The sequence below is a fragment of the Scyliorhinus torazame genome, chromosome 7 (genome assembly GCF_047496885.1).
Source record: "Scyliorhinus torazame isolate Kashiwa2021f chromosome 7, sScyTor2.1, whole genome shotgun sequence".
Lineage (NCBI taxonomy): Eukaryota > Metazoa > Chordata > Chondrichthyes > Carcharhiniformes > Scyliorhinidae > Scyliorhinus > Scyliorhinus torazame.
This window is the reverse complement of record NC_092713.1, coordinates 91,849,660-91,868,306: the sequence shown is the minus strand read 5'-3', so window position 1 is coordinate 91,868,306 and position 18,647 is coordinate 91,849,660. Positions and strand designations below refer to the sequence as shown.

The 18,647-nt window shown below is 53.6% G+C and overlaps 1 protein-coding gene across 10 annotated transcripts in view; it reads left to right on the top strand.

The window, feature by feature from the left end:
* The window catches only part of lrrc7 (leucine rich repeat containing 7), an 895,132-nt gene that overhangs the window by 663,485 nt on the left and 213,000 nt on the right, over window positions 1–18,647 (top strand). For all 10 annotated transcript variants that reach the window (XM_072511053.1, XM_072511057.1, XM_072511054.1 and 7 more), the window contains one exon: window positions 14,375–14,444. In XM_072511053.1, the coding sequence (XP_072367154.1) occupies window positions 14,375–14,444 (70 nt within the window). The remainder of the gene's footprint in view (window positions 1–14,374; window positions 14,445–18,647) is intronic.

Genomic DNA, 18,647 nt, shown 5'->3' with positions numbered 1-18,647 from the left:
CTGCCCCTTTACGGCTTCCATACTGAATATCCCAGGCCCAAAACACTCATTCCAGGTTAAGCAGCGTTTCACTTGCACCTCCTTCAATTTGGTCTATTGCATTCACTGCTCCCAATGTGGTCTCTATATCGGAGAGACCAAACGTAGACTGGGTGATTGCTTTGCTGAGCACCTTCGGTCTGTGCGCATTCAGGACCCCAACTTTCCCGTTGCTTGCCATTTTAACACAAGACCCTGCTCCCATGCCCACATGTCTGTCCTTGGCCTGCTGCAATGTTCCAGTGAAGCTCAACGGAAACTAGAGGAACGGCATCTCATCTTCCGGTTAGGCACGCTACAGCCTTCCGGTCTCAACATCGAATTCAACAACTTCAGATGATTAGCTCTACCCCACCTCAACCCCTTTGTTTTCATCCCATTTCATTTTAACTGTCTTTTACATTTTATTTTTTTCTTGTCTTTCTTTATATAATATATATATATATTGCCCCCCCCCCCAATATTATCCCCCCTCTCCTGATCTTTTCTCCACTTTGCTTCCCCCTCCCCCCACATCTACATCTGTCACAGTTTAACCTCTGGTGTTAGTTTCTCTGCTGTTTGGCCTTTCACACCTTTTATCCTTTCTGGGGACTGCTAATAGCACTCTTTTTCCTTGGTTTCTATGGCTATGACTCATCTTTCATTCCCTCACCCCACAGTAAAAATATCTCCCACTTTCTCTGTATTATAGCTTTGACAAAGGGTCATCTGGACTTGAAACGTTAGCTCTTTTCTCTCTCTACCAATGTTGGCAGACCTGCTGAGATTTTGGTTTCAGATTCCAGCATCTGCAGTAATTTGCTTTTTTCCCTATTTTTAGACTCCGTTCCTTTTGAAATAAAGGCCAACATTCCCTTTGCTTCACAATTATTTGCTGAACTTGCATTCTGGCGTTTTGTGATTTATGCACGAGGTGCCCAAATCCCTGTGCTGCAGTTTTCTGCAATCTTTCTCCATTAAATAATATTCAGCTCATTTATTATTCCTACCAAAATACATAATTTCACATTTTTCTACATTATATTTTATCTGCCAAGTTTCTGTCCACTCACTTAACATGTCTGTATCCCTCTGTGGACTCTTTGTGTAATCCTCACCACTTACCTTCCCACCTATTTTTGTGTCATCTGCAAATTTGGCAATGGAACATTCACTTCTGTCGTCCAAGTCGGCAGCGTGAAAAGTCAGAGGTACGCCTGCCCTCACTGAAAGACCAATCAATGTGAAAAAATCGGCAATTTTACTCAATTTTATGCAGCCTGTGGAGTTTTACAGTCAGTGTATGGGTTGCAGGACCAGGCACGAGTAGCTACAGGCTGCTTTCTGCCAAACAAATGCAGCAATGTGACCGAGTTAGGAGTCTGCTGCTAAAGTTGCAGCATTGTCTGGCAGTCTCTTTTGCTTGTAAATTTAATCAACTATGTGGGGCGTCATTCTCCGACCCCCCCAGAGGGTCGGAGAATGGCCGTTGGCCGCCGTGAATCCCGCCCCCGCCGGTTGCCGAAGTCTCCGAAGGGAGAAAAGTCGGCGGGGCGTTAATGGCGCCGCTGCCGCGGAGAATGACACGGGTTTGCGTAAGGCAGCCGATTTTCGGCCTGCCGATATTCTCCCTTCCGGATGGGCCGAAGTCCCGTCGACGTGATGACCGTTCACATCGACGTGAATCAAACCTCCTTTTCATCGGCGTGACCCGGTGCTCCAGGCTCACGCCGACCAGCGTGGAGGTGAGTGACGGCCTGGGGGGTTGGCTCTGGGCAGGCAATGGCGTGGCCGCAGTCTGATTGCGTGAGGAGAGGTGTGTCTCGGGTTGTGTGTGTGTGTGTGCGGGGCGGGGGGAGGTGGTTAGAGTAGGCTGGGCTCCGGGGGAGTGCCGGGAGGGGGTCCGTGCCGGGGTGGAGGTTGGGGGGGGGGGTCCGTGCCGGGGTGGAGGTTGGGGGTTGGGGGGGGGTCCGTGCTGGGGTGGAGGTTGGGGGGGGGTCCGTGCTGGGGTGGAGGTTGGGGGGGGTCCGTGCCGTGCCGGGGTGGAGGTTGGGGGGGGGGTCCGTGCTGGGGTGGAGGTTGGGGGGGGTCCGTGCCGTGCCGGGGTGGAGGTTGGGGGGGGTCCGTGCCGTGCCGGGGTGGAGGTTGGGGGGGGTCCGTGCTGGGGTGGAGGTTGGGGGGGGGTCCGTGCCGGGGTGGAGGTTGGGGGGGGTCCGTGCTGGGGTGGAGGTTGGGGGGGGTCCGTGCTGGGGTGGAGGTTGGGGGGGGGTCCGTGCTGGGGTGGAGGTTGGGGGGGATCCGTGCCGGGGTGGAGGTTGGGGGTTGGGGGGGGGGGTCCGTGCTGGGGTGGAGGTTGGGGGGGTCCGTGCCGAGGAGGGGGAAGGGAGGGCAAGTGAGTTGGTCCACCTGGCCAGGTGCCAGCCTCCAACAGTTGGACCCATGCGGTCCATGCCACCTGGCTGGGGGGAGGAGGGGATATGGGCAATGATGATATGTCGTCGTTCCCCTCCCCCCCCCCACCAGGCCGTCATGTTTTCAGATCATCCAGCGATGTTGGCCGCCGTGGTGGCAGCCGCTCATGTCTATGTTGCCCTGGATGAGGAGGAGGAGGAGGAGCGTGCCAGAGAGGCGGCGCAGGCTGCCGCAGAGGGGCAGGCGGCAGCCGCCCAGGCTGGAGGGACACCTGACCGACAGGACGAGGAGGGGGAGGAGGACGTCGCGGCCCCACGGCAACGGAGGCACCCGAGGGCGCCCCGAGTGTACCGGCCCCGGCAGTCATACCAGGACCTCACAGACCGGGAATGCAGGAGGAGACTCCGGATGAGCCGGGAAACCGTGGCACACATCTGCCACCTGCTGGCACACCTGTCACCGCGTGGCACTGGCGGGGGACACCCTCACCCCGTGTCCGTCAAGGTTACGGTGGCCCTGAACTTTTATGCAACAGGGTCATTCCAGGCACCGAGTGGGGACCTGTCCGGCATATCGCAGACATCGGTGCACCGGTGCATCCGGGCAGTGACAGATGCCCTATATGCCATGGCGCACCGCTACATCCGCTTCCCCGTGGACCGGGCCAGCCAAGATGCCCGGGCCATGGGCTTCTCTGCCGTGGCCGGGTTCCCCATGGTCCAGGGCGCGATCGATGGGATGCACGTCGCCGTGCGGCCACCTGCAGATAACAGGGCCGTGTTCACTAATAGGAAGGGGACCTATTCGATGAACGTACAGGTGGTCTGCGACCACCGCATGATGATCCTGCACGTCTGCGCCCGTCACCCAGGCAGTGTACACGACTCATTCGTGTTGTCGCGGTCATCCATCCCCGGCATGTACGAGGGACGCCATCCCCGGCTGAGGGGCTGGATGCTGGGCGACAGGGGCTACCCATTGCGATCGTGGCTGATGACGCCTATATGGAGGCCACGCAATGAGGCGGAGAACCGCTACAATGATGCCCATGTAGCGACAAGGGGAGTGATCGAGAGGTGCTTTGGTGTGCTGAAGATGCGTTTCAGGTGCCTGGACCTCTCTGGGGGCGCCCTCCAGTATCGGTCAGATAGGGTCGGCCGCATCATTGTGGTGTGCTGCGTCCTGCACAACATAGCCCAGCAGAGGGGCGATGTGCCGCAGGCAGAGGAGGGAGGAGTGGAGGAGCAGCAGGAAGAGGCCCAGTCCTCCCCAGATGAGGGGGATGGGGGCAATGGTCAGGGCAGACGGGGTAGACACAGGCGGGTGGCTGTCCACCGTTACCGGCTGGCCCAGCGGGCACGGGACAGACTGATAGACGCCCGCTTCACTGACTAGATGGGCGTGGGAATCGGGTAGTATGGCCACAGACCGCACACCATGGCAACAGCCGACCACCCACACCCCCCACCTATCCACCCACCCAGCACCCTCACCCCCCTCCCCAACCCCACCCACCCCACCCGCATGCACACCCCCCCCCCCCATTGCCGATCCACCTGCGGCACAACGGGCCGGGCTCACACAGTTGCGGGTGGACGCATGTCTATCGCAGGCCATGGAGGATGATGACAACCCGCCCTGCGATGAGCTCCTGGCTCTACATCGTTGGACTATGTCTGACCCATGGCCACAGTACCACCATCCACCCGGACCATCCCTGCATGCGGCTGTGACACTGCAGCGCACGGTCCCTTCCTCTGCCCGGGGGATGTTGATGGCGGCCCAGGGGGAAGGGGGCAGACTCACCTGTGGCTGAGGTAAGACCACCCCTCACACACACACTTGCGCTCAATGTACATGACACCCCCGCACACTTTGGACAGAGCACAAAGGCAGCTTCGGTAGGTGTAACATTGACTTTAATAACCAATGGAGTTCATGCACGTGCCCTAGCCCCTAAAACTCATCTGTGCCCTGCACCCGTGCCAACTTACTCAGTGTCTAATTATTTGGCCTTACGGGCCCTTTGACTACGTCTACGTGGTTCCCCAGACGGTACAGCAGAACTGGAGGTGGACTCCTGTGATTCCTGCCCTCTGACACTGGATCCCTTTGGCGGCCGTTTCCTGGGGCGTCCTGGCCTAGATGGGCCAGGCTGCGGCCTGGGCGACTGGGATGGCGAGCTGCCAGCCTGTCCTGCCCATTGCCCACCCGATGCACCTGGGATGGAAGGGGGGGAGTCCGAGGTGTCGCGGTGTACCGGGACCTCCCCTACAGAGGGAGCCGGGACGGACCACACCACCTCCTCCTCCCTCGGGGTGCCCGATGGCCCCCAGGCCTCTACATGGATGGGGGATGCGAACGGACTGGCCATCCGATGCCCCCCCGACATCTGGTGCTGCCAGTCCTGGAGGCCCGTGCTGGTATCGACAGGGGTCTGCAGGTTTGCAGCCATGGAGCCCAGGGGGTTGGCAAACCCTGTCTGTGACAGTGCGACGCCGGCTCGCACATGGCCACTGGCGCCGATGCCCTCAGCGATGGCCTGCAGAGACTGGGCCATGGCCTGCTGAGACTGGGCCATGGCCTGCAGAGACTGGGCTATGGCGTTGAGCGCCTCTGCCATCTGGCGCTGGCACTGGCTCATGGCCTCCTGTGAGAGGGCAGCCATTTCCTGGGCCACAGACGCCGCCTGCACGGAAGGCCCCAGACCTCATAAACCGTTCCCCATGTCTGACACCGTCGCACCCATTGCCTCCACCGCGGACGCCACCCGTGCGGTGTCAGCCTGGGTGGCACGCATGACCGGCACCACTCCCAGCTCCTGGACGCGGGTGGACTCCTCCACCTGCGACCGCAGCCGCCGCAAGCCGCCCGTCACCCTCTTCGCTCGTCTCCGGGTCGGTGGTTGCATCGGATCTATGTGTGGGTGTGGTAACTGCAGGAACCCGGGATCCATCTGGGCGGCAGATGTTCGCTTGGACTGGGCTGCCCTCCGACCGCCCGGTCCCTCTGCTGCTCCTACCTCCACCTGCTGTACCGGGACGGCTGTGTTGTGTGCACCAGTGAGTGTACCAGTCGCCTCATCACTAAAGTGCCCAACCGTGGTGAGTGTTTCTGCGATGGTGGAGGGTGTTGGTGACAGCAGTGACGTTGTGTCGTGCTCTTCGTCCCACTCTGAGTCCATGGCACTTTGGGGTGGGGGTTCGTCTCCACCCATCCACTCTGAGTCACTGTCCGGTATTTCGTCTTCCTGGGTAGTGCTGTCCCGGGTAGGGGTGTCCTGGGTAGTGCTGTCCCGGGTAGGGGTGTCCTGGGTAGTGGTGTCCTGGGTAGTGGTGTCCTGGGTAGTGGTGTCCTGGCTCGGATGTGACGGGGGCCTGTGGCTGCCCCCCTCGTCGCTGGGTGGTCGCTCCCGCACGTGACGGGGGTGTCATCTCCCTGTTGCTCCAGGTCTCTCCGTCTCCCGTGGTGTGCGAGGGGCATCCTGCGGGCGTCACATGCTGGAGGGTGCGGGTCTCTCCGTCTCCTGTGGTCTCCGAGGGGCATCCTGCGGGCGTCGCATGCTGGAGGGTGCGGGTCTCTCCGTCTCCCGTGGTCTCCGAGGGGCATCCTGCGGGCGTCGCATGCTGGAGGGTGCGGGTCTCTCCGTCTCCTGTGGTCTCCGAGGGGCATCCTGCGGGCGGTCTGCATCTGCGGGGATGGGTGCCTGGACGTTTGGTCCTGCGATACATAATGAAGCATGCATGGTTAGACATCAGGCAGTGATCAGGTGATACGGGGGAGGGGGATATAGGGGAGGGGGGATATGGGGACGGGCTGTCGGTGGCTCACTCGCTAGTACGCCCCCGACCTCTGCATCAGCACCCTCCCGGTCCTCAGGTCCGCCAGCCAGTTCCAGGGCCCTTTCCTCGTGTACGGTCAGTGGCCTCTCATCAGCGGGCCCTCCTCCAGTCCTCACATGCTCCCTATTGTTGTGTGCGCGCTTCTCCTGTGGGGGGGGGGGCAGGGGTAAAAGGCAACAGTGTTAGGCAGGTATATGAATGCACGCCATCGGTTGCGCGTGCATTGCAGAGGTTAAGGTTAGGGCTGGATTCACTTGGGGATATGGGGGATATGGGGGAGGGGGGATATGGGGGAGGGGGGATATGGGGGAGGGGGGATATGGGGGATATGGGGGAGGGGGGGAAATGGGGGAGGGGGGGAAATGGGGGTGGGGGGATATGGGGGAGGGGGGATATGGGGAGGGGGGATATGGGGGATATGGGAGAGGGTGGGGATATGGGGGAGGGGGGATATGGGGGAGGGGGGATATGGGGGAGGGGGGATATGGGGGGGGATATAGGATATGGGGATATGGGGAAGGGGGATATGGGGAGGGGGATATGGGGGAGGGGGGATATGGGGAGGGGGGGAGGGGGGATATGGGGGAGGGGGGATATGGGGGAGGGGGGATATGGGGAGGGGGATATGGGGGAGGGGGGATATGGGGAGGGGGATATGGGGAGGGGGGATATGGGGGATATGGGAGAGGGTGGGGATATGGGGGAGGGGGGATATGGGGGATATGGGGGAGGGGGGATATGGGGGAGGGGGGATATGGGGAGGGGGATATAGGATATGGGGGAAATGGGGGGGGGTATGGGGAGGGGGGATATGGGGAGGGGGGATATGGGGGAGGGGGGATATGGGGGAGGGGGGATATGGGGAGGGGGGATATGGGGGATATGGGGGAAGGGGGGAAATGGGGGTGGGGGGATATGGGGGAGGGGGGATATGGGGAGGGGGGATATGGGGGATATGGGAGAGGGTGGGGATATGGGGGAGGGGGATATGGGGGATATGGGGGAGGGGGGATATGGGGGAGGGGGGATATGGGGAGGGGGATATAGGATATGGGGGATATGGGGAAGGGGGGATATGGGGAGGGGGATATGGGGGAGGGGGGATATGGGGGAGGGGGGGAGGGGGATATGGGGGAGGGGGGGATATGGGGGAGGGGGGATATGGGGAGGGGGATATGGGGGAGGGGGGATATGGGGAGGGGGATATGGGGAGGGGGGATATGGGGGATATGGGAGAGGGTGGGGATATGGGGGAGGGGGGATATGGGGGAGGGGGGATATGGGGAGGGGGGATATGGGGGAGGGGGGATATGGGGAGGGGGATATAGGATATGGGGGAAATGGGGGGGGGATATGGGGAGGGGGGATATGGGGAGGGGGGATATGGGGGAGGGGGGATATGGGGAGGGGGATATGGGGGAGGGGGATATGGGGAGGGGGGTATGGGGGAGGGGGATATGGGGGAGGGGGGATATGGGGAGGGGGGATATGGGGAAGGGGGTATATGGGGAAGGGGGTATATGGGGGAGGGGGGATATGGGGGATGGGGGTTATGGGGAGGGGGGATATGGGGAGGGGGGATATGGGGGAGGGGGGATATTGGGGAGGGGGATATGGGGGAGGGGGGATATGGGGGAGGGGGGATATGGGGGAGGGGGGATATGAGGGGGATATGGGGTAGGGGGGATATGGGGAGGGGGGTATGGGGGAGGGGGATATGGGGGAGGGGGGATATGGCGGAGGGGGGATATGGGGAGGGGGATATGGGGGAGGGGGGATATTGGGGATATGGGGAGGGGGATATGGGGGAGGGGGAGATATGGGGGAGGGGGGATATGGGGGAGGGGGGATATGGGGGAGTGGGATATGGGGAGGGGGGATATGGGGGAATATGGGGGAGGGGGGATATGGGGAGGGGGGATATGGGGAGGGGGGATATTTGGGAGGGGGGATATGGGGGAGGGAGGATATGGGGGAGGGGGGATATGGGGGAGGGGGGGTTATGTGGGAGGGGGGATATGGGGAGGGGGATATGGGGGAGGGGGGGATATGTGGGAGGGGGGATATGGGGGAGGGGGGATATGGGGAGGGGGGATATGGGGGAGGGGGGATATGGGGAGGCTCACCCTGCCTGCTCTGACGAGGTCGTTCACCTTCTTGTGGCACTGGGTGCCTGTCCGTGGTGTCAGGGCCACAGCGGTGACGGCCTCTGCCACTTATCTCCACAGACGCCGGCTGTGGCGTGGGGCAACTCTGCAGCCGTGCCCGGGATACAGGGCGTCCCTCCTCTGCTCCACCGCGTCCAGGAGCGCCTCCACATCGCGTGACTCGAACCTCGGGGCTGAGCGACGGCCAGCCATCCAGTCGGGTGTTGCGGTCGGGTGTTCCGGTCGGGTGGGGGGGAGCAGCGCGGCCTTATGAGCCGTCACGCCGTGCGGCGTGTATGACGCTGCACGGCGTGAACCACTGCGCAAGCGCGGATCCCGTTACGTCGCTGATAGCCCATTTCGGGCCGGAGACTATCGACCCATTTTTCCGACGTGACGCAAGTCGGATTTGCGCCGTTTTTTGCGCCGATCGGCGGACTTTCCGCCGATAACGGAGAATTTCGCCCGTGGTCTTTTTGGCACATCCTTTTTAATTTTAAGAGGCTCAGAGCTTGAGGGAGCCTCTGTCACAGTGGGCTGTGGAAAGATTTGGTTGCAGCACAGAAATCTTCATTGCACCAAATGGGGATTGTGCACTCTAAAGAGCGAGGGTATCCAGCTAGCTGCAGCAGCAGTTACATGACCACCAGAAAGCACAACTGAGGGACACAGGAGGAGCCAAAGGTTAGTGAGGGGTGTGTTGGAGCCGAGGCCAGTGGAGATGCCACTTTCCTCCTCATTGGGTATACCAACAGTACTTCAACTATGTAGAGATGATAGAGGCACATGATGCTTCCATTCTCTGGCACCTACGTATCCCAGGTTTTTGTGCCTACCACCCCCCATAAGACTGGATGGTTTGTTGTTTGGTGATAAGGAGTACTAATAAGGAGATGGCTTATGACACCCGGCAGACATCCATGAACCTCCGCAGAGGTATAATCCTAGCCATGCCTCTACAAGAATCAATATCGAGAAGACAATAGCTCCGCTGAAGATGACATTTTCATGCTTGGAATGGTCTGCCAGATCTCTGCAATATTCTCTGGCTCAAGTTATATTGATTGTTGTCATCTTCTGTGCTCTGCACAATCTTGTTCTTTCATGGGTTGAGGAAATGGAAGATGACAACATGGAGGGTTGCCATGAGACATCAGAGGAAGAGTCCATCAGTGATTCTAAGGAAGAACCTGAGGAACCACAGCACCATGTAGACGAGCAGACACATCAGCAACTTCTTGTTGCCTGGAAGGCAAGGCCTGCCCTGGTCCTGAAGCGCTTCCAGTCGGGTGTCACAATCCTCCTGAAGCATCACAAGGACGCCTCTTCAAGACACTTGGCCAGCACCTCAGCAGCTTCTCAGTACACCTTCTGGGGTCTTTTCCACTTCAACATCTGCGGCTCAGGAAGAACATGCCGTTGCTTTGCAGTCCTATTGCCTTTATCCCACTCATAAGCATTTGTAAACATCTACTGTAAAACAGCAATTTGACAGCAGATGAACAGGACCACACTCAAGATGTTCATCTGTATATCACCTGTAATGGTCCTTCTGCATTTAAAGTGTTTTCCTCATTTTCCATAAGTGCTGCACTGTGGTGTTCTCCCATCAATGTCAACTATGCTGGAGGCAGGCTACTGACTCTGATGCCTTCTTGGACTGCATGACCTTGGAGGGTATCCTCTGATCACCTGGGGCCCTGATGGACATTGAGAGAGACTCCTGCACATTGACAGGATCCTCCCTGAACCAGAACAAGGATGGGACTCCAGGTTCCTTGTCCATCTCATGTATCAGTAATATTTTGCTGAGGCCATTGACAATGTGTGGTATTTCAGGTCTGAATATATTGGCAGAAACCATTGATTGGCTATCCACAAGTGTCTCTAATCTCTTGATGGAAGAAGCGATGTATTCTGTGGAGATAAAAAGAGAGACTCCCCCACTGTCTGCCAGGGCATGCAATCTGCACCAAATCTCGGCCTACCTCCCATTGGACATCCAGTATTTTCTGCCTCAGCAGTTTTGTAATGTGCCCGGGGCTCAGCATCCTCCTGGTCTCCAAGGCTCCATCAAGTGTCAGAATCCTGTGAAATCACAGTCTCCAACAGTTGTTCGAACGATTGTGCAGTGCCACACCTGCTTGGTACAACTTTGTCACTCAATCTATGCAGCCCACTGAGGTGCCAGAACCTGAGATGGTGAATGGTGTGGGTCAAGGATGGGATGGTGCATCCTCTGTTGTCCCCTGTTTCTTCTACATGGCCAATGGAAGACTCACAGGATCATAAGATGGTCAAGATGAAGAGTTATCTGATAGATATAAAAGAGCAGTGAGTGTACATTTATAAGGAGGAGCCAAACTGAGTAACAGATGCATCATCTCACAGATAGACATGATCCAAGTCATATGTGCTGGGAATGCAGAGGTCCCAGATCACACACCTTAACCAAACAGCCCTTCCCCCAAGCCCAGTAAATACCCTCCACCCCATTGCAGGAAATGTGTCTGCTTCACTCTCGCCAGCCTCATCAATAATCCCTCAGTTTTCTCCTCTGCCAATCAATCTGGCCCCTTGCTGACTGGCCAGTTCAAATTTATCCTACTCCATAGGGGTCAGCACAGCCACCTGTAAATAAGCATTCATAGACTTTGTTCTCCTGTGAAGACAAATGTACATTACTGAATCTAAAATCAGAATCAATCATCTCCATCATCCCTGGAACTCCCCCCTGCACATTGCTGCACTGGTCCTCTTCTAGTTGTCCCTCCTAGCCAAAATGCAACCAGCCGAACAGCCTTGCTGAGTACTGACACAACAGCCATTCCTATTACATGCTTAAACATACCTGGCAGACACCAAATGCTTAGTTTCCATAGATATACGCTCAGATTATTAAGTCTCTTCCTCACTCATCCGTGTGGAGCATAGAATGTCATTCACCCTCTTCTGATACTGCAGCCATGTCCTGCGCATGATCCCTGCGTGCTGATTACATCTGCCTCATCCATCCCAACTTTCTTAGTTAGATGGGGAGGCTTCGTCTTGCGATATAATGGGAGGAAAACCTCCCACCACACCTGGAGGAGGGTACAAAGAGATTCTTCTGTAAACCATGGGGCCACACATGTACATTCTTCTGGCATCACTACAGGACGATGTCTGCTAATAAAGGACTTTCCATCCTTTCCCCCCTAAACAAAGACACTTGGCATCAATGGAGCTGACAGAATAGAAAATTCATCCTTAACAAAGAACTCTCTTCAATTTTCCAGTTGTCACGTCCTCCTCCAGTCATTGCCCCCCTCTCCCCCCCCCCCCCCCCCCTCCCCCCCCCTCCCCCCCCCCTCCCCCGCAACCCCCTCTGCATAGGCAGGCACTGCCATCACCCCTTTAAAACCCTGTGGAAGTGTCTTCCATTCTTGACCCTGCCCCATTTCTGGCTCCAGGCCTCTCTTTGAATGTGATTCCTGCTGGCCAGCCCTTCCATGATTGAAGTCGACAATTGGACAGGGGGGGGGGTTACACTCAGTCTGCCCACGGGACCCCACATCATGCGTGAAACTGTACATTTTTTTACATTAGTTGGAAAAATCATTCATTTGATCGGGTACATTGCAGTATCAGAGGGAGCAATATATAGGTTGCATAAAGCAAGGAAGATGGGTGTAATTTTAAAAGTATTAATTTATTTCACAAACTATACAGAGGCAGCATAATTAACTTTAATATTAAAACATAGTGATAATCAACACCTTTACACTCCAGTTTTGTTTCGTGTTGTTTCCTTGGACTGTGGGACGTATGGTCCTCTTTTGCATAGACCCTATACTCACCAGTCTCCTCCACCTTTTCATTTGGGAGGGAATGCAGGAAGGTTGGATACTGCTCCGTATACTCTACTGTTTTAAATCATGGCACAGGCAACAAGACCTGGATTTCTCTTTGAAGCAGATGGCCTATCAGTTGCACCACTGGAGGGGAGCCTCTTAAGTGGATGAGGTGAGAAACACACAAAACACCTTAAAGATTAGGTTAGTCACCATCACAGTTTAAACTCATAATCAGAGCACGTTACCCAGCAGCGATAATACCAGAGTGTTAAACTCTCGAATCGGAGGCCTGCATCTTGGTTTCTTTTGAGAAAAATAAACAGATTTTCAACTGCCTGAGTTAGATTGTTTGTGCAAGAGAGGAAAAATGTGAGAGAAATCCTTCACTGCATTAGCCACACATGCCATTTTACAAGTTGAACAAAATGTATTGGATATAAATTAAGCTATTTCCCTCTGCTCCTCGACTGCAAAGAACAGCAGTCTTTGCACCTTAGCCTGAACATTGGAGAAGATAGAGGGTGCAATCTTCCAGCCACACTGCACCGGAAAAACATTCCATTGCGGCACAACATGGCCGGTGAAAGTCGGGAGACCCCACTCCCGGGATCCACCCGGCTCGCAACGCAATCTCACGAGATGTTGCAAGGGGAATTCCGCCCATAATGGGCAGGATCACGTTTTGGCAAATCTGCATATTAGAGCGAGGCAGCTAGCCTTAATCTAATGTGCAGATTTCCAAGGTACCTGAGGCTTTGGGATTCAATCCCTTCGCCTCGGGGACCTTGGGCGAGTGCTGTTTGGTGCTGGTCTCCATAAACGGGAACCAGATGGAACGACCCTTGTGCGGGTCTCCAAGATGACCGGAGGTCCCCAGCTGCATGTCCTTTGGGCAGGGTGGTGTCCTGGCACTGCTGCTGCCCCCTGGTTACCCTGGCAGTGCCACCTGGGTAATACCCTGGCATTGCCAAGGTGCCCAGGTGGTATTGCCATCTAGCAGGGGCGGTGCCAAGCTGGAATTTTTTGCATGTGTGCAATTGGGCTGTGGTTGCCCAATGTGGGTGTTGGTTGGCGGGGGACCTTCCCATGGGGCGTTTGGGCTGGAGGGAGGTCGGGGGTTTTCTTTGGGGGACTTGGAGATCGGGATGGCATTTAAAAACAGCGTCCTGATCTCTCGCTACAATGGACAATTCTGACGAGCGGAGCTCCCCGTTATAAAAAACGGGGCTAAGTGCGGCCTCGGCCGTGCGTTTCCCGTTTATCATAGAATTTACAGTGTAGAAGGAGGCCATTCGGCCCATCGAGTCTGCACCGGCTCTTGGAAAGAGCACCCTACCCAAGGTTAACACCTCCACCCTATCCTCATAACTCAGTAACCCCACCCAACATTAAGGGCAATTTTGGACACGAAGGGCAATTTTAATGGCCAATCCACCTAACCTGCACATCTTTGGACTGTGGGAGGAAACCCGAGCACCCGGAGGAAACTCACGCGCACACGGGGAGGATGTACAGACTCTGCACAGACAGTGACCCAAGCCGGAATCGAACCTGGGACCCTGGAGCTGTGAAGCAATTGTGCTATCCACAATGCTACCGTGCTGCCCACTTAGGCCCCTTATTCAACAGGAGTAGCATTGAATAGCCACGTGTTTCTCTGTTCTGCGAGTGCTGGGAAACATGTGGCTAACGCGCTCGCTAGGGTACTTTGTTGAGTTTAATTGGGTACGGGAAGATATGTGACTGTCTAAATCATTACCTCACTTGATTTTAATGAATCTTTCCCTTAAGAATATCAGTTGAAAACTAGATTCCTTTGAGAACATGAAAAACTCTTGGGTTTTTTCATAGTGGAATTGCTAGTTACCTAATACTTTAGAACGCAATTCAAAAATATCTATATATTTCACTATTTGTATTTGAAATGACTTTTAAAAAATCTATGATCTGCACAGGCGGAACAGAAGGAATATTGATTGCTTGGCAGAGTGGCATTGAGTGGTTTGATTACAATGATTTGTAAGCCACCAAAAGCTTGAAACAAGTAAAAATGAAATAAAAAACATTCTGAATCGACTGCAGCAAATTCTGATCTATAAAATGTTTGTTTTTTTAGGTTGAAGAATTTGCCGTTCAGTTTTACTAAGCTTAAAGAGCTGGCAGCACTATGGCTATCTGATAACCAGGTAATGAATCAAGAGCAATGTGGAAGAATGAAGACAAAGATGCTTTCTTAAAGTAAATTAACTATGCTTTAGGATCCAACCGTGGGAAAATCTCTACTCAATCTCCCCAGCTTAGTTCAACTGCAGTCATAAACCAGTTTATTATTATTTAAAGGAGGTAAAAGTAGCAACCTATGTTCAGTAGCTTATTTTTCATTTACATACTAACACCGTAAGACAATGGGGTTGGGTAAGGGGGGCCGAATGCAAGGGGAGGGAAAGCAGTAGATGTTATTCCAAAGGAGAGGGGCAGACTGAAAAGCAGCTGGGTGGAAATAGGTGGAAAAGGGAAAAGAGAAATGAAGAAGGGAATCAATGGATAGGGCATGGAAGTGGGTGTGGGGAGGGTGCTCTTTCAGAGGGTCGGTGCAAACACGATGGCTGAATGGCAACCCTCTGCGCTTAGGAATTCTATGATTCTATGGAAGCAGTGAAATAGGGACGTGTGGATTACATACAAAGGATAGGGGAGAGGAAGTGAATGAGCGAAGAAAGAGGGTATTGGCAATGAAATGGGATATAAAAGGGTAAATTTGAGGGAAGGGGAAATGGATGGTAGGAAAGGAAGAAATGAATGGTATTGAAAAGGAGAGGGAAAGAGGACAGAAACTGAGAGCAGAACTGGAGGGGCAAGATAAGTCTGCGAAGAAAGACAGATTCAGCATTAACTGAGAAGGAGTGGGGGCAGAGAGTGTCATGGCAAACTGAATGGAGTGGGAAGGTAAAGGATGCTCTGATGAACTGATGGACCAAAAAATAGTTGCTCGTTTGGGGAAAGTGGAAAAGAGTGCCAGTTTCATAATCGTAGAGAGGGGGTAATAATAATCTTTATTGTCACACATTGTAATGAAGTTACTGTGAAAAGCCCCTAGTCGCCACATTCCGGCCCCTGTTCGGGTACACAGAGGGAGAATTCAGAATGTGCAAATTACCTAACAGCATGCCTTTCGGGACTAGTGGGAGAAAACCGGAGCACCCGGAGGAAACCTACGCAGACACTGGGAGAACGTGCAGACTCCGCACAGACAGTGACCTAGCCGGGAATCGAACCTGGAATCCTGGCACTGTGAAGCCACAGTGCTAACCAATGTGCTACCGTCAGGTTGAATTGAAAAGACTGCACGTTCTCCCTGTGTTTGCGTGGGTTTTCTCCAGGCGCTCCAGTTTCCTCCCACAGTCCAAAGATGTGCAGGTTAGGTTGATTGACAATGATCAATGTGCAAGGTTACGGGGAAAGGGCAGGGAGTGGTCCTAGTTAGAATGCTCTTTTGGAGGGTCGGTGCAGACTCGATGGGCTGAATGGCCACCTGCACTGTAGGAATTTTGTCAGTATAACATGTTTGACAAAAATGTATATCTGAATGGACAGGAATTTCATGGAGTGTAATGGCCGTGTGATTTGGGTCTAGACAAGGTGAGAAGTCATTGTGAACTGGGACAGAGGGCATTGATTTTGGGCAAGAGGGTAGCCAGGGAAAGGGTGGGCTCACTGAAGGACAGGCGAAGGAATCTATGTGTGGAACCAGAGGAAATGGGCAAAGTACTAAATGAATACTTTGCATCAGTATTCACCAAAGAGAAGGAATTGGTGGATGTTGAGTCTGGAGAAGGGTGTGTAGATAGCCTGGGTCACATTGAGATCCAAAAAGACAAGGTGTTGGGCGTCTTGAAAAATATTAAGGTAGATAAGTCCACAGGGCCTGATGGGATCTACCCCAAAATACTGAAGGAGGCTAGAGAGGAAATTGCTGAGGCCTTGACAGAAATCTTTGGATCCTCACTGTCTTCAGATGATGTCCCGGAGGACTGGAGAATAGCCTATGTTGTTCCTTTGTTTAAGAAGGGTAGCAAGGATAATCTAGGGAACTACAGGCCGGTGAGCCTTACGTCAGTGGTAGGGAAATTACTGGAGAGAATTCTTCGAGACAGGATCGATTCCCATTTGGAAGCAAATGGAGTATTAGCGAGAGGCAGCACGGTTTTGTGAAGGGGAGGTCGTGTCTCACTAACTTGATAGAGTTTTTCGAGGAGGTCCCTAAGATGATTGACGCAGGTAGGACAGTGGATGTTGTCTATATGGACTTCAGTAAGGCCTTTGACAAGGTCCCTCATGGTAGACTAGTACAAAAGATGAAGTCACACGGGATCAGGGGTGAGCTGGCAAGATGGATACAGAACTGGCTAGGTCATAGAAGGCAGAGAGTAGCAATGGAAGGGTGCTTTTCTGATTGGAGGGCTGTGACTAGTGGTGTTCCTCAGGGATCAGTGCTGGGACCTTTGCTGATCGTAGTATATATAAATGATTTGGAGGAAAATGGAACTGGTCTGATTGGTAAGTTTGCGGACGATACAAAGGTTGGTGGAATTGCGGAAAAGGATGAGGACTGTCAGAGGATACAGCAGGATTTAGATCGTTTGGAGACTTGGGCGGAGAGATGGCAGATGGAGTTTAATCCGGACAAATGTGAGGTAATGCATTTTGGAAGGTCTAATGTAGGTAGGGAATATACAATGAATGGTAGAACCCTCAAGAGTATTGACAGTCAGAGAGATCTAGGTGTACAGGCCCACAGGTCACTGAAAGGGCCACAGGTCACTGGAAGGGGCAACACAGGTGAAGAAGGTAGTCAAGAAGGCATATGGCATGCTTGCCTTCATTGGCCAGGGCATTGAGTATAAAAATTGGTAAGTCATGTTGCAGCTGTATAGAACCTTAGTTAGGTCACACTTGGAGTGTAGTGTTCAATTCTGGTCGCCACACTACCAGAAGAATGTGGAGGCTTTAGAGAGGGTGCAGAAGAGATTTACCAGGATGTTGCCTGGTATGGAGGGCATTAGCTATGAGGAGAGGTTGAATAAACTTGGTTTGTTCTCACTGGAACGACGGAGGTTGAGGGGTGACCTGATAGAGGTCTACATAATTATAAGGGGCATTGACAGAGTGGACAGTCAGAGGCTTTTTCCCAGGGTAGAGGGGTCAATTACTAGGGGACAAAGGTTTAAGGTGTGAGGGGCAAGGTTTAGAGGAGATGTACGAGGCAACTTTTTTACACAGAGGTAGTGGCTGCTGGAGGAGGTGGTGGAAGCAGGGACGATAGTGATGTTTAAGGGGCATCTTGACAAATACATGAATAGGATGGGAATAGAAGGATACAGACCCCAGAAGTGCAGAAGATTTTAGTTTAGACGGGCAGCATGGTCGGCACAGGCTTGGAGGGCCGAAGGGCCTTTTTGTGTGCTGTACTTTTCTTTGTTCTTTGAGTCACTGGGTAACTGGGCAACCCACCATTGGCCGACAGCAGGATCTTCTGATCCCGCCTTTGTCAGTGGGGTTTTCAGTTAAATGCATCCTCGCCACCATGAAACCCGTGGCAGGTGTCCGCCATCGGTAAGACCGGAAGATCCTGCCTGTGTGAATGGCCAGAAAGTTCCAGCCAATACATTATTGTTCATGTAAAAACCTTAATTTCTGAGGGCCAGCTGCAAATTCACTATCAATTTTGTGTCTTTAAAATCAGATTCTTTTCAGCAGTGGCAGTAAACAGGTAGTATCAGATTAGTCACATCTGTTATAAAACTCTGCACAATTTGCTTTTTTATGCAAATGCTTTTTGGGCATGGTGTGCAAAGGTAGCTGAACTAATATTATCGGATTTCCATCAGTGCCAAAGTTAAAATCAGCTTAATTTTATTAATGAAGCACATGAAAAAGATAATATTTTGCGACTCGAATATTGCTATTCCACCACCACCAGCCCACTCCACCACTTCTCAGATGTCTGCCCCACTCATCACTAAACTATTGCTGTGAGGGGATCTCAAACAGCAATTGGGCCCCCTCATTTGCATAAGTAACACCCGTTATTAGGTAGGCAGTAAGAATGCTTAAAAAGTGGCTGTGTCTAATTTTGGGGTCTGACATTTTTCATGCATCCTTGGAACATAGAACATGGGTTCATTGGGCCTCATAAAATAGGTTTAATGTTGACCAATTTCTCCTCTATTCCTGGCAGCACATCTAATAACCTATTTGCTTTTCAATTGCCTCTTTCAACTAGTAAGTGAATTTCAATGACTTCTATACTATATATGTAAGCAGTCAGGTCCTTCTCCTACTCTGTCTTAAACATGCAACTTGTAAGAAGTACACCTGCTTGAAATTGC